General features: G+C 40.9%; 1 protein-coding gene across 7 annotated transcripts; it reads right to left on the reverse strand.

Moving 5' to 3' along the window:
* Positions 1 to 1,627: 1,627 nt before the first annotated feature.
* Positions 1,628 to 15,668, reverse strand: LOC139961231 (monocarboxylate transporter 14-like). Of its 7 annotated transcripts, none has more exons than XM_071960299.1 (6): positions 15,178 to 15,668; positions 12,833 to 12,958; positions 7,995 to 8,220; positions 4,904 to 5,047; positions 2,920 to 4,176; positions 1,628 to 2,208 (listed from the first exon to the last, which is right to left on the reverse strand). In XM_071960299.1, the coding sequence occupies exons 3-6, from the start codon at positions 8,173 to 8,175 to the stop codon at positions 1,838 to 1,840; spliced, it is 1,953 nt and encodes a 650-aa protein (XP_071816400.1). In that variant the 5' UTR covers positions 8,176 to 8,220; positions 12,833 to 12,958; positions 15,178 to 15,668; the 3' UTR covers positions 1,628 to 1,837. The 7 variants fall into 7 exon arrangements, with proteins under 7 accessions (XP_071816400.1, XP_071816397.1, XP_071816398.1 ...); XM_071960296.1 differs by having other exon boundaries at positions 7,995 to 11,390; XM_071960297.1 differs by having other exon boundaries at positions 11,184 to 12,958.
* Between the last annotated feature and the right edge of the window lie 279 nt (positions 15,669 to 15,947).

Genomic DNA, 15,947 nt, shown 5'->3' on the forward strand with positions numbered 1-15,947 from the left:
CCTCCCCCAAACCCCCTCCCCCAAACCCCCCTCCCCCAAACCCCCCTCCCCCAAACCCCTTCCCAAACTTTCACAATAAATCAACAATGTTTATACGTCTACAGGAATGGCGACGGATTCTACGATAATTCTACAGAAACAGGTCTGCAGGCATCCTCCAACTTCCTGGCACTAGAGGTCACCATTTAGGAATGTTTCCAAAACTTATGATACTTGATATACACAAACTTAAAAGTTGTGGAGACATGAGTCATCGTGTTGTATTGGAAATAAATATTTTGATAGTGCCAGATTATATAAACATGATAATATTTTGCTCTATAGATAAAAAATATATACTTATATATCAATATATATATATATCAAAAAAATATATATATATAATTGAATGCCCAATTGCTATGTGCTGTTATTTACCCAGCCTCCAAAAAGATTGGCTTTCAGTATTCGTTTATTTTCAGTAAAGCAAAAAACTTCAAGAAGAATATCTACAAATTCTTTCTAATTTTCAGCCAATCACAGTTCTCCATTTCAGAATGGCATCCAGTCTTGCAAAAATGTTATATTTGCCTTGGACGGAGTCCATCACACTACCACAGGGATTCTCTCGCCAAGAATATTTAAGGTTAGTCTACTCTACAAACGCCATGACCAATCAAATGACCACAGCATGCTGTCTTATCATGATTCAAAAGACCTCAAGAATATGTTAAATGTAAAGATGTAGAAAACCGTAGAAAATGGTAAAAACAATGATGAATTGGAAAAGACTTCTCTTCTTTTGGTGGTACTGTAGAATAAGGCCTTTTTAGTAACGATACTTGACTCCCTTCATCGGGGCATAATAAATCTCTTGTCCTGGCCATGACAAAAATGCATTTTTGAACAGATGTGCTATGCTCAAAGCTAAATAGTTTTCTCAGTATTTACATGACACCCACAAATACACAAATCAATTTATTTGTGTAATTTGCCACCTAAGTATTCCCTGCCACATTTTCTTACAAAAAACTAGAATTCAGGCCATGTTCTGATCGAAAGCAAACTTCACAATTATAAAATATGCAAGGCACTGTGGCTTCTTCAAACTCGATTCAAGTTTAACATCAAGGCACTGTTAGTAATTTCTTCATATCTACACCGTTTACAGTCAAACACATTTAAAGTTTCCAATTGTGAAATTCATCATTTTCTATCATGAATGACACCTCTCCTGTGTACTGGCTACCAGTGTCACTACATCAAAACTTTGAATACAAGCGTACATTTAATCTGGATATTTCACAGACAGATAAAAATCTTGGCTGTATTTCTTTTACCCTGTATATTAGGAAACTTCGGAAGTTCATCAGTCAAAGTGACTGGACTACCTAGTCTAACCGATAGATCAGCTTCTCAGAAACAATGCAAAAATTAAGAGACAAACATAATGATTGTACTGCAATAAATAGGTCATGGTGTTGGATGTCATCTTCGAGTGCCTTCTCATTTATATGACATAAAGAGTAAACATTTTGATTGGATTTTAATTAGAATTTACAAAACAATGCAATGCATTATGAATTAGGCCTGGACTGACGAGAGAACATCGTTATCACCCTAAAAGGAGCGTTCCAGATATAGAGCATATTTTTAATATGAATATATTCTCAAAACCTGACATTCACAGAATTACAATCTACAACAATATAAACCTACTCTAAAATCTTCCTTCCTTGTTGGACCACATCATATCAAAACTGTCTGTTATTTTATCTGGACTCTTCTCTTACTGCACATCATGGTGATAAAATATAAAAGGTGACTGGGTCAGCTGCAGTGATGATGCCTGTTCTCATCATACTCGGCTTGGAGATCCATCACCATGATCATCGGCACCATCCCCATCAGCACCAACCCCATCAACACCATCCCCATCAGCACAATGTCCATCAGCACCATGTCCATCAGCACCATGTCCATCAGCACCATGTCCATCAGCACCATGTCCATCAGCACCATCACCATCAGCACCATTCTCGTCAGCACCGTTCTCACCGCTTCCATCATCTTTCCGTTGAGGTCTGTTTCTTTTGGGCCAGTTGGAACGCTTATACCAGATTCCCCACACCATGTGGTTAAGGAGCACAGTTACCGCACTCACTGTGCCAAGAGCGGCTGGTAGTAAGAACACATAGGTGTAGTTCTCGCTTACATCATAGATCAGTCCTAGAAATGAGAAAAAAAATGAAAAGTCACAAGTTTGGGGGGAATATAAAGATGCATTCACTTAACGTTCAAGTACAAGAAATAAAGCATTCACTATACGTACAAGTACAAGAAATAAAGCATTCACTATACGTACAAGTACAAGAAATAAAGCATTCACTATACGTATAAGTACAAGAAATAAAGCATTCACTATACGTACAAGTACAAGAAATAAAGCATTCACTATACGTACAAGAAATAAAGCATTCGATATAAGTAAAAGAAATATAGCATTCACTACACGTACAAAAAATATAGCATTCACTACACGTACAAGAAATAAAGCATTTACTACACGTACAAGAAATAAAGCATTCACTACACGTACAAGAAATATAGCATTCACTACACACAAGAGAAATATATCACTCAATACACGAACAAGAAATAATGCATACACTACATGTACAAGAAATATAGCATTCACTACACGTACAAGAAATATAGCATTCACTACATGTACAAGAAAAAAAGCATACACTACATGTACAAGAAATATAGCATTCACTACACGTACAAGAAATATAGCATTCACTACACGTACAAGAAATATAGCATTCACTACACGTACAAGAAATAAAGCATACACTACATGTACAAGAAATATGGCATTCACTATATGTACAAGGGCCTGTCTTTGTAACTGTTACAATATTAATTTAAACCTACCAGCACAGGTTGCACTGATCAAGTTTCCAATACCGACAGACAGAAGGCATAATCCAAATCCGCCAGAGAAATCTTTGGGACCGACCAAACTACGGACTATCGGCTGCATGAGTGGGATGTATATCCCTGACCCGATTCCAATCCCAAAAGCACCGATGAGTAACAGGACAAAGGTCGTACTGAAGGCTACCACTGCAGATGCGATCCCTGTTGTTGCGTAGGCGAGAAATAAAAGATGAACGGGATGTATAACGCCGCAGTCTACCAATAGTCCATAGGTACAGCGACTCACCAAGTTCCCCACGCCAACAACGGATATCAGTGACGAGGCAAGCAACTTATCTATGCCTTCACTGACTGCCCTTGCGGCCAAATGTGGCAGTATGGTACCCAGGAGCCAGCCTCCTAGTCCGAAGGATACCAAGAATGTGGCAAATGGTGCATTGGTCCAAAGTAGACGAATATTGAAGAGGTCTAATATGTATCCCAAACCAGAGAACCATCTGTGAGAGGTCATCTTCTCCTTGGGTATCCGCTTGTTGCCCTCAACCGGCGGACCATCAATGACAGCAGGCGATGCTTGTCCAGATGTCACCGTCATTTGTAACACTACACTACTTGCGCCATTCATCGCAGTTCCTTCATGCACTGCTATGGTATTTTCATCATGGACATTTGCAGAAGTCTTGGCCAATGGGCTTCCATCTCCATTTTCCGCCTCTTCAATACTGACCATATTTATGTCCTCTTTGGCCTTCCCTGCAACACCACATTTGCATTTTTTAATAACAAGTTCTTGACCATTTGAAGCATCCATGCTTCCTTTTCTCTTCTGATAATCACCGTTTCCTGTTTCTGAATCTATCCATGCCTTGTCATAAGACATGGCATTGTCGCCCATCTCACCATCCTCACCCTGCCTCTGTGCTCCGGCGTCTATCCCCTCACCTCCACCGTCTCTCCCATTCCCAGATCCTGCCTCTGGTATAGTCTCTAGGGGTTTATTACCCTGTCTGCTACCACCAGGAGCCTTTATTATCATCATGAACACAAATACGTGAAGCTCAATGGCTGCGACTACCAGGCAAGCACCTCGCCAGCCATATGCAGAGACCAGAATTTCAAACAAGATGGGGAGGACGAGGATGCCCATGCTGGCTCCAGCGTTTGCCACTCCAGAGGCAGTCGCAAAATTTTTGGTGAAGTGTTCGCTCACTGCTATGACTGAAGACATGTACACAATACTTGAACCAAACCCTGTGTGGAAAACAGAAATGGCAGAAATAATGTCAGTTTCTATCACTTTTGAAAAGAGAAGTTCATAAACTATATGATGATGATGACGATGACGATGATGAAGATGATGATGACGATGACGATGGTGGTGGTGGTGGAGGTAGAATTTGTATATCCCAAATATCCAGAAAAGAAACTGTTCAATGCGCTTCACAAACAAAGTATGAATGACAAAGAAAAGATTTTAGTTACATCCATCCAATAACTGAAGATGGACCACTGGATGGTGCACATGGTCTTACGTACCAGCTGTTCTGCTGGATGTAGATATGTGAATAGCACGGAATATGATGTATTACACACATATAGGACTTTTAATTGTGAAGTACACTAGCACAGGCTATGACCGCTGGAATAATATAGTATATTGGTTCAGCTAACCAGCAGTCTAGTACCATGCAGCAGGAATCAAGGTGTAAGAAGACATCCATTTCATAAGAGAGAACCTACTATTTCAATTTAGCAACACAATACCAAACATTTGTCCAATAAGAGGAAAAATCCCTGCAACAGTTGTGAAATACCCTTTTGCACACTTGGGAGTCCATACGGTTTTACTTGGATGTTGCTCAAAGAACACATATTAAAAATATTTCATGTATGTTATACACCTGGTTTCCCAGTGAACTATTCTCATAGGCGGTTGTCATTAGGCATTATCCAAATGTCTGAATAACTTCTCACTTACCGATCATAGCAGTAACTGTGAGGAACAGCAGAGAGGCCCTGTAGACAAAAGAAGTAGCGCAAAATCCGGCGAAGGCCAGAGCACCGCCGAGGGCCATGGATAGGCGTATCCCCGCTTTTCTTGAAATAGCTCCACTAATGGGTGCTGTAACGAAAACCAATGTGAGATAAATAGCCCCGTCGAAGTGTGTTAAAAAATAATGATACAACATCAAGTGTACCCAACCAAAGGAGAACTGGAAAGAAACCATACAAATCTGGAACTTAACTTAATGTACACTAATGTAAAGTTAAACACATCCAACAATAACATGCTCCCCACCCCATCCCACCCACCCACCCACCCACCCACCGGTTATTACCTAGAAAGTCAGTCAGCTCTGTGATTCCTTGCCATACAATGTGCTCAAGATTCAAAATAACTAACTGACTAATGTAGAGCAAGTGAGTTTAATTTGACTAAGAATTAAGTGAGAACCAGAAAAGATTTCTGGCAATCCCTTGTGGTTTTAACCATGTCATTCACATCATCAGGATTTTACAATACAGAAGTTTAAACCAAAATGTTTCAATATCCAGAAAAAACAGTCTTCCTATGTGAAATATAGGCACATTTTACCAATTTTGAGCTAGCTTTTTCCCATTTAATAACTATTGAGAGTTACATGACATTGTTTTATACACTGTGAAATCCTTTGAAAAAAATGACTAATTTTTTTCACCATTTGAGATAACCTTTTGACCCCTTGAGTCACTTTGTGCTCATTTGAAATAACCTGTTGACCCTTGAAGCTCACAGAGTAAAAACTGAGCCCTACATGCAAGTTTAAAGCAAGAGTATGAACTCTGAAGCAGATTTCCTTACCTGGATGCCAGGTATGTTTGCTGAAGACCTATTAGAGCCCCTTCACAGAACTAAACTGAACTGAATTTGACCAAACTATGTTCACCAAATGAAATTCATAGCATTGAAGAATTCACAGATTAATTGTATCTTTAATTTTGGAGTGATTATGTTTAAAAAGATATCACACTTTGATACCTGTTGACCTCCATCATCCCCAGTCCCCTCCATAACCCCAGTCTCATCCATCATCCCCAGTCCCCTCCATCATCTAGAGTCCCCTCCATCATCCCCAGTCCCCTCCATCATCCCAGTCCACTCCATCATCCCCAGTCCCCTCCATCATCCTCAGTCCCCTCCATCATCCCGTCCCCTCCATCATCCCCAGTCCCCTCCATCATCCCCAGTCCCCTCCATTATCCCCAGTCCCTTCCATCATCCCAACTCCCCTCCATCATTCCCAGTCCCCTCCATCATCCCCAGTCCCCTCCATCATCCCAGGTCCCCTCCATCATCCCCAGTCCACTCCATCATCCCCAGTCCCCTCCATCTTCCCCAGTCCCCTCCATCATCCCCAGTCCACTCCAACTTCCCCAGTCCCCTCCATCATCCCCAGTCCCCTCCATCATCCCCAGTCCACTCCATCATCCCCAGTCCCCTCCATCATCCCCAGTCCCCTCCATCATCCCCAGTCCACTCCATCTTCCCCAGTCCCCTCCATCATCCCCAGTCCCCTCCATCTTCCCCAGTCCCCTCCATCTTCCCCAGTCTCTTCCATCATCCCCAGTCCCCTCCATCATCCCCAGTCCCCTCCATCATCACCAGTCCCCTCCATCATCCCCAGTCCCCTCCATCATCCCCAGTCCCCTCCATCATTCCCAGTCTTCTCCATCATCCCCAGTCCCCTCCATCATCCCCAGTCCCCTCCATCATCCCCAGTCCCCTCCATCATCCCCAGTCCCCTCCATCATTCCCAGTCTTCTCCATCATCCCCAGTCCCCTCCATCATCCCCAGTCCCCTCCATCATCCCCAGTCCACTCCATCTTCCCCAGTCCCCTCCATCATCCCCAGTCCCCTCCATCATCCCCAGTCCCCTCCATCATCCCAGGTCCCCTCCATCATCCCCAGTCCCCTCCATCATCCCAGGTCCCCTCCATCATCCCCGGTCCCCTCCATCTTCCCCAGTCCCCTCCATCATCCCCAGTCCACTCCATCTTCCCCAGTCCCCTCCATCATCCCCAGTCCCCTCCATCATCCCCAGTCCCCTCCATCATCCCAGGTCCCCTCCATCATCCCCAGTCCCCTCCATCATCCCCAGTCCCCTCCATCATCCCCAGTCCACTCCATCTTTCCCAGTCCCCTCCATCATCCCCAGTCCCCTCCATCTTCCCCAGTCCCCTCCATCTTCCCCAGTCCCCTCCATCTTCCTCCATCTTCCCCAGTCTCTTCCATCATCCCCACTCCCCTCCATAATCCCCAGTCCCCTCCATCATCACCAGTCCCCTCCATCATCCCCAGTCCCCTCCATCATCCCCAGTCCCCTCCATCATTCCCAGTCTTCTCCATCATCCCCAGTCCCTCCATCATGCCAGGTCCCCTCCATCATCCCCAGTCCCCTCCATCATCCCCAGTCCCCTCCATCTTCCCCAGTCCCCTCCATCTTCCCCAGTCCCCTCCATCATCCCCAGTCCACTCCATCTTCCCCAGTCCCCTCCATCATCCCCAGTCCACTCCATCTTCCCCAGTCCCCTCCATCATCCCCAGTCCCCTCCATCATCCCCAGTCCCCTCCATCATCCCCAGTCCCCTCCATCATCCCCAGGCCCCTCCATCATCTCCAGTCCCCTTCATCATCCCCAGTCCACTCTATCTTCCCCAGTCCCCTCCATCATCCCCAGTCCCCTCCATCTTTCCCCAGTCCCCTCCATCATCCCCAGTCCCTTCCATCATCCCCACTCCCCTCCATCATTCCCAGTCCCCTCCATCATCCCCAGTCCCCTCCATCATCCCAGGTCCCCTCCATCATCCCCAGTCCACTCCATCATCCCCAGTCCCTTCCGTCATCCCCACTCCCCTCCATCATTCCCAGTCCCCTCCATCATCCCAGTCCCATAAATCCCCATCATCCCATGGTGGGCCATTTGGGACTGTAAACCGTGTGGCCTTGATGACAGTACATTCAAAGGTATCACAAAAAAAAAACCGATACTGTAGATGATCTTATCCAGAGAACAGACATGTTATTTACCTGTGCATAAGATGGTGGCCAAGACTGATGAAGCCAATGCGCTAATTAGTATGGATGAAGATGGGAATTCTTTGTCCCACTGGATGTAAAACACCCCCATGGAGGATCCCAATCCATGGGTCAAGCCCTGGAGAACGAAGGCACATGCAACAGTGATCCAACCTTTCTTGTTCTTCAGCATCCTCCTGGCTTATCGCAGCTCCTCGTCGACAAGAGAACAGCTAACCTGTGAACAGATGAAAGGGACACATACTTAAAAAGAATATCCAATAAACTGTATCAATCATGGAGGGAACTACTGTATTTAGACTCCCGCAATGTTAATTTATCATGGAACTGTACAACCAAATTGATTGATCATATGTAACAAGTTTGTTACTGTACATTAGATTTGACTGTTCAAAAGTTAAACCTGATTAATGGAACTGTAACAGAGAGATGCCAATGTTTCACTAATTAATTATGCACAAACGAAGAACAGCAATGATAAAGACAGGTAGGTATTCAAATGTTTAAGTAAGGAGACTTCTCAATACTGTTCAGAGAGATATATGCAGAATGTACTATACCCCAAGGGAAGAAAGAGAATTTCATTCGCATAATGCATTTATAACGATAGGACAATTTAGCAAATCTACATACCAATTCTAAAGCAAAATAGCCCAGCTTGGATCACACACTTCTGCTTGGAAAAGTGGATTGATGTTTGTTCATAAAACTAGCAGACTTCGTCAAGGGTGTTTAACTATATCCGTTGTAACCTTCAGGCACTCTAAGGCACATTTAATTTGTATTTATTTTTTTGTGTTTATTTTTTGTATTTAATTTGTATTTATGTATATGTGTTTATATATATATTTTTTTTTTTCTTTTCTTTTCTTTCTTCAGGGAGTCTTCCACATTGTTAAGCTTTTAAGCTTTATGGAAGACTTCCCTCCACTTTGTACTTTTGTGGCAAAACAAATAAATAAATAAATAAACAAGGCCGACTAACTTTCTTGCTAAAGTGTATAGGAATTTGCAGTCGTTCCAAACGCAACCATTTCCATTCACCTTTTTGACTGTACCATTCAGATGGGACATGCTGACAGACACTCAGACACGGATCTGGACATACTGATAGACAAAGGAAGCTCTTATAATGACAGTTAAATAGTCCGACCAGTCTTGATGACAGAGATCTACTCTAGATTCTATTTTATCTGAAAGATATGCTGAAATATCTATTCATGACTTGAGACCAAGTCAATCATGGCAAATACAGATTACTGTGCATTGAGATAGCTGGCGACCAGAAGTCTACTCTCTTTGGAAGACAATGCAGATGTGATGACTTGTCATTAATATGGTGACAAATTCACCAGCCATGTAGGTCACTTTTCACAATTCATACTGAATGGAGTTTTAGACAAGAGAAATGCTAGCTTTCTTCCAACGTGATAAGTGACAGTTCTGGGAGTAGATAAATGGTTGGTGTGATCATAACAATGAAGGACATGTACTGTTAGTTGTTCTCTGATAATTAGCCATATATCACACACTCAAAATGACACTGACAATATAGGCATTGATTCAACTGTTAGCTTTCCATTTACTGTATACATCAATATAAATATATTTATTCTATCTAGGTGCAGACACTGATAAAGTTTAACATCCGTTTTGTAATCACTAAATGTATGACGATCTGCAAAATGAAAATACGCACATTGCAGAGTTTGTCTGTAATTTTTTAAGTCTGTAGTTTAAAATTATTGATTTCAGCCAACCATATTAACCAATTTAACAGCAACATGCACTCATTGATTACATCATGGTAAATGAAGTGAGCCGGTTACCAGCATTGGGTGGTGGGAGGTAGATTCTGACATCTTCAAATGATCTTGTGATCCAAACATTAAGTGCAATTCCAGGCATTCAGAGCTTTGAAAAGTAAAAGACCTCCTAGATGCCTTGCAATTCTTCCGATATTTGACACACAGACCACCACTCGACTAACAGAAGTGGGCAGCAGTGGTGTGAATAATTATGATCGGGTTAAATTGTTGCTATTGTCAGCAAGGGCAGGACCATCGCAGGAATCTCCTTTGAGCCACGCTTCGGTTATGGCGAGAACATCAATCTGCTCAGATATGATCAGATCGCAAACAACAGCAGTTTTATTTATCATTGACTGAGTATTCCCAGAGTGCAGCTCTTCTCCTTGCGGGACAGGGAATTTTTTCGGGTTTTATGCACTTTTTTTAGTTCAGTCAAGAAACCTAGGTGTTGTCAAAGTGATACAATTTTTGCTTTCTTATCATTACCAATTGTCCTTTCTGAGCTATTCCTGCCAAGTCCATGTGACTGAGTCAGAATAGTGGGGATATTCCAGACCTTTGAATGAAATTGGGTCCCCCCACTACATCCTCTGGGAGGGTGCACGGGGGGGGGACATGGATCCCCAGATCTCCGATTAAAGAATAATGCCCTTGTGGCAGTTTTGGTATGTCTTATTGATCTCCTACAGCATAGTAATTCCTCCTTTGCATAACTCACCCTGACTGATAATGATCCACATTTCGTGGGATATGAGCAGGGTCATCCTTGATTGTTGATCAAATTAGGTTTGAAAATACTAACTGTAGACATGATGGCGAGCACTGTAATTAACTGTTAGCTATGTAGAAGACCATTGGAGATCAAGCAAGGTGTGATGTTTGTTGAATACACTGTAATACTAGGGAGTTAAGGATACAGAAGCCTATCATTTCCAAACCAAGAGTTTGACAACAGTAAAATTTATCCACAAAGTTCTCAAAGAAACAATATATTAAGAGGAAACACATATAACGAGCACAGTAAGTCCAAAACAAATACAAATTAATGAACATCCAAATAGCGGAATAAAGAATGAAGAAAATACGAGACCTGTGTCTGTATAGAGAGCTACTGAGATGCTGCTGCCACCACAAGGCTCATACAAGTACACTGTTATCACATCTAAACTTCATTTTAAAAGTTATAAGTGTAACAGGCGGAGAAAATAATAAAAAATAGACTGGAAACACCCTCAGCGGTTGATTCTGTTTGTTTGATGTGGTGCTTGACATTGGTTAGTTTGTGCTTAACAAAACACCTATAAAGAAATTAAATGACTGAAATACGGTTACAAATCTACGTACTTTAAAACAAAGAAAAGGTACTTACGATTCAATTAAGAAAATGATATACGACAGGTATGGAATATTATTCATTACTAACGACCTGTAACACTCTCTCGTGAACTAAACAGCAAAACCCAGGAGAACTGGAATAGGGCTTTGAGGCATGCCATCCGTATAACGCAGCCTGTCTCCAACAACCCGTGAAGAAGATTTTCTGGCTTCAGTCTAGCGTTACCGACGCTTGTGAGCACTAATTTAGTCATAAGCAATAATAATAATAAGTAAAACAATGATAGTAAAACTTGTTGGCAATGCACCCAATTGCCATTTTACTTGAAATAACAATGAAACATCTCATGCAGCAACTTAGCACATACCATGCTAAACACGATTTATTTCAGACTTTCTAACTAACTAGTAAGAATAAGAAGTAGTCCCTTTTCCTTAGCTACATAATTATGAACAATGAAAGCACACAAGATGATATATATATACATTATTAAAGCTCAACAAAATGTTAAAGTCTTATATATATCTTTGTCTAGAAGCTCGCTACCAGAATGTGGGTTTTTTACAACATACTGTCTGACACATTCTACTCAGCTGCCAACCAGAATAAAGAAGACAAAAATAATGTTGCTTCACAAATGTACCTTTAATCATTGATGCCCTCTTTGATTTTATAACAACATTTGACATTGACATGTTGTGTACCAAAAGTGAACTTGAGAGCAAACAGGTTGGGACATAGATGCACACGAAAAAAATTGTTTAATGATTTTCTTTAGAATGTTCATCTGATTTTCTTGAAGCTGGGATGCATAAAGTTCAGCATATGAATATATTCTACAGCGGTACAGCCCGGGTTCGGTTTCTTCCGGAAGAAACCTATTTCTTCCGGGGACGTGGAAGAAACTAGAAGAAGCCTGTTTCTTCCGGGTTTCTTCCAGTTTTTTCCGGAAGAAACTAGAAGAAACTGAAAGAAACTGTGAAAATTGGCATATACGGAGCATAACCCACATACATGATAAAGAGACAAATAGTTTACCACCATCTGACTGAAATGCATACCATTGAAACCATCAAAATATGATATTTTTGTTTGATTATAATTTTGGGTTGTTTTTCTACACCAAAAGATGTTTGCTTATAAATCACAATATTGAAGGACTTTATCATCTTGCGATCCCCCCATCAACCAGAATTGAATAACTGACCATACTGTATGTGTATGAATGATTAACCTGGATTGGCCCATGCACTGAGGATTTAATACAATGAACACCAAGAAAATATATGTTAAAAAAAAATCTGTTAGATCTGTTAGAAAATATCTGTTAGATTAAGGCAACAGTTTAATTTCTGCAACTCCCTAAATTACAACTTGTAGTTAACAGGAGGACTTGTCATCCAAACAGCAAAAAGAACAAACATCCACAATTACACACAGCTGGCCACAAGCCAGCCCTCATTTCACACTACAACTTCCAGTCAAATCTGTAACCCTCATGTCTTGAGTTCAGTCTCCACAAAATCTCACAGAACACCAACAACTTATGACACTCAAGTCTAATCATACATACTTACATACACGCATACCTACATACTGTGTATGTATATATTGTAAAATGAATTGCTCTGGCAAAGTGCCTACAGGTGACCTAATAATTATATCACATGTACTGTACTTACTTGGTTGAAAAAAAATCTTAGAACCTACATAGGGATGACTGCCGATTCCAAGCATTCATAGCCCAAGATCACATCTCCCTGCTGTACTGTATATCAGCCATGAAAGTGCCTAGGCCCAGGAAATTCCTTGGAAGGAAAAAGTACATAAAGCCTACTGTACATAAAGTACTATAATTGGAAACCAGGCTCAGGCAATTTCCCAGGCTGTGCCCCTATACAGGTATCAGTTTTGACTCACACAATTACTGCAGCACCCCACCCCCACCCCACACATTTCATGGTCATTACAACATTATGAGTTTTGAAATATGTATCTAGTAGACTACTATTATATTGTGTATACAGTATATGCTGGAAGCAGGTCATGTGCTCCAAACCAGATATAGACTGCCTAGATGACACTATAGTGCTTCTTGTCCATTTTATTACATAGTTAGAAATCATTGCAGGTTTTTTCCCCCCAAAAAATGAGTTTCTTCCGTTTTGTCCAGAAGAAACTGGAAGAAACCTATTTCTCTGAGTGGAAAAAACACGTTTTTTTCCCCGGTTTTCCCCTGGAAGGAACCTGTGAAACCTGGTACAGCCATTGGGGAATTGATAACTACACATGCCCAATCCAATCGAAAGGCAAAACAATTAAAGTAAGTTGAGAAAACAATGACAAACAGGAATATGTTGCTGGCAGTGTGCAAAGTATATGACATTACAAGTATTTGCCTCAAGTTAACTTATGGTACTTTATAAACTGTGACAGTTTCAATTATCAATGTCTCGAAAAAGCAACGAAGCAATTGCATGCACTTTTCACCAGAATGCACATTATGTGTTTTTCATTGCTCAAAATTAATTTTCTCTGGAGTTTTCTTTTAATGGACTATTAGGTATATAGCTTGTATTATGATTAATAAAATGATGGTCCTGGTAAAACTGCACAATTGTAACTGGTACAGTGAGCAATATAACTGAACAATACAGCTGATACTGTATGCTTCAATGAAGAGAACAATCTCTCTAGCTAATGGAATTGGTTGTTGCCAGGCACATGGTACAAAACTGTTCACCTCGCATTCACAATGTGGTCTGTCATTTGTATATTGCCGGGGCAATTGCCCCAATATGCTGGTTGCGCACAACTGTGGATTTGCCTTGACTTCATTTCATGACCTATGATTGTAATTATAGGCCAAGGCTGATAAAGTGTAACTAGTGAAACCTCATATTAGTAATTATTTAATGTCTATAGAGCTGTTAGATTGAAGACATGCCTTGCACTGCCTATATCCTCAAACTAACAATGGGGTCATTCCATCTCAAATCACAAATGGCTGTCGTTGGACCCTCTCCAAATATTTACACCCTCATTGCATGATTAGAAGCACCATGACATATATTCTGAAAAATTTAAGTTGCATTGCTTCAAATTGAAATTCCGCAATTTGTCGCCAACATGGTATTTTAATCATTATTTTGTATTTTTTGGACTGGACATACGTAATAATCTCTGAAGGTACCAAGCATCCTGAGGCAAAAGTTTAGGAGCAATTTATCACTAAAAATAGCACATTTTGGGTGAATAATACCAAAATTGAATATTTTGTCTCTTTTAAGTTAACCTAACTCCCTCCACAAGACAATGTTATTATCGCCTTATTTTTGTTTTCCATTTCTATGGGATAAAATCTATTGGCTTCTGTAATAGGAAAATAGTAGGATGTTTAATCAGAGAAAAAACTGACCTAAAAAATCATGAAAATGCCACAACGGCTACAAGTACAAAGCACAAAGCACAGAATTTCAAAGTGTGATAAATTAGCAATGAAGCAATGAAACTTACATTGTCAGGATATGTTTGTGTTATGGTGTTCCAAGCATACATTAAATTCTTAATATCAAACACCAAATTCTGGTGATGTGATATGTAATGACCCAATGGATAGTAGGCAATATAGTCTATGGTAGAATGCAAAAAAGCATTTTCCCCCTCTGATATACCTTTTGACTCTCTTGTTGCAGGTGAACAGTAACATATCTCAAAATTAGACCAGTTTAGCCATATCTTTCTTACTAAAATACTAGTCTTGGCCTAATTTACACGGTTGTATATGGTTATAGGCCTATGGCCCAGAGTGTTGCAATAAATCAACATAAGTTAGTCTAGGCCTAACTTCTCTTGTCGCTGGTGATCAACAAAATAAGAGTTTCCTAAATTTGCCTAACTTTGCCGAAAGTTGCCTAAATTTGCCAAATCTAGTTAGGCCTTCATGGTGTTTGACTATAGCCTAAATCAACGAAAGCTAGGTTTCACATAGACTGTATACTGTTGAAGCATTTGATATTGTACTAACGTTGGTTCTACCTCGACTGGTATACTTTCTCAACACAAATCCAAACACCAGGGTCAAGAGCTTTTCATGTGTCTCACGTCATACTCATAGTCTAGTCATCAACCAACTTGAAAAATATAATTTTACTTTCTAAACAATTCCCCACGTTGGTCCTCTTGAACATAGAAATGATATTATCGTTCAATCAATGAATGAGTGTGTCAGGTTACTGAAAGTTATGTTGACTTATAGATCAGCAGCGCTAAAAACCATTATTATGAGCCATTTATCGTGCACAGCTAGCCCGGATTGCGAAAGATGATCTGTGGTAATGTATTGTCTTCGGATTCCTCAGTTCAGAAAAGTTTCGTGCAACTTTATATACTAACACAATGTTTGGCGTCGCTAGAGTTACTGTCACTACATGCATTGAGCCGTATCTGTGCTTAACCCCGTGGAGTGATCTGCAGTTGTTTAGATGTTTTCTTTGTGTTGTTTCAGTTCACGCTGTCCACGCATTCTTTCATTTTGTAGTACACTGTTTATAATATTCCCATTCCTTGGTTGAGTTAGCAAGGTATTGAACAGGTATTCCTGGCACCTTACAGCCAAAATTAAAACACATATAAGACCTATTGCATTGCTTTTTTTTTGGTGGGGGAGTGTGGGGCGGGGGGTAGTCCACAGGAATGTTTGCTTTTTCCAGAAACTACAATTTCCCAGCAGGGTGTGGGCTCCCAGAGAAAACTTAGGAGTTAAATACTTTTAGATGCCGATTATATGGCACCTGG

Source organism: Apostichopus japonicus, chromosome 20 (genome assembly GCF_037975245.1).
Source record: "Apostichopus japonicus isolate 1M-3 chromosome 20, ASM3797524v1, whole genome shotgun sequence".
In the NCBI taxonomy this organism is placed as follows: domain Eukaryota; kingdom Metazoa; phylum Echinodermata; class Holothuroidea; order Aspidochirotida; family Stichopodidae; genus Apostichopus; species Apostichopus japonicus.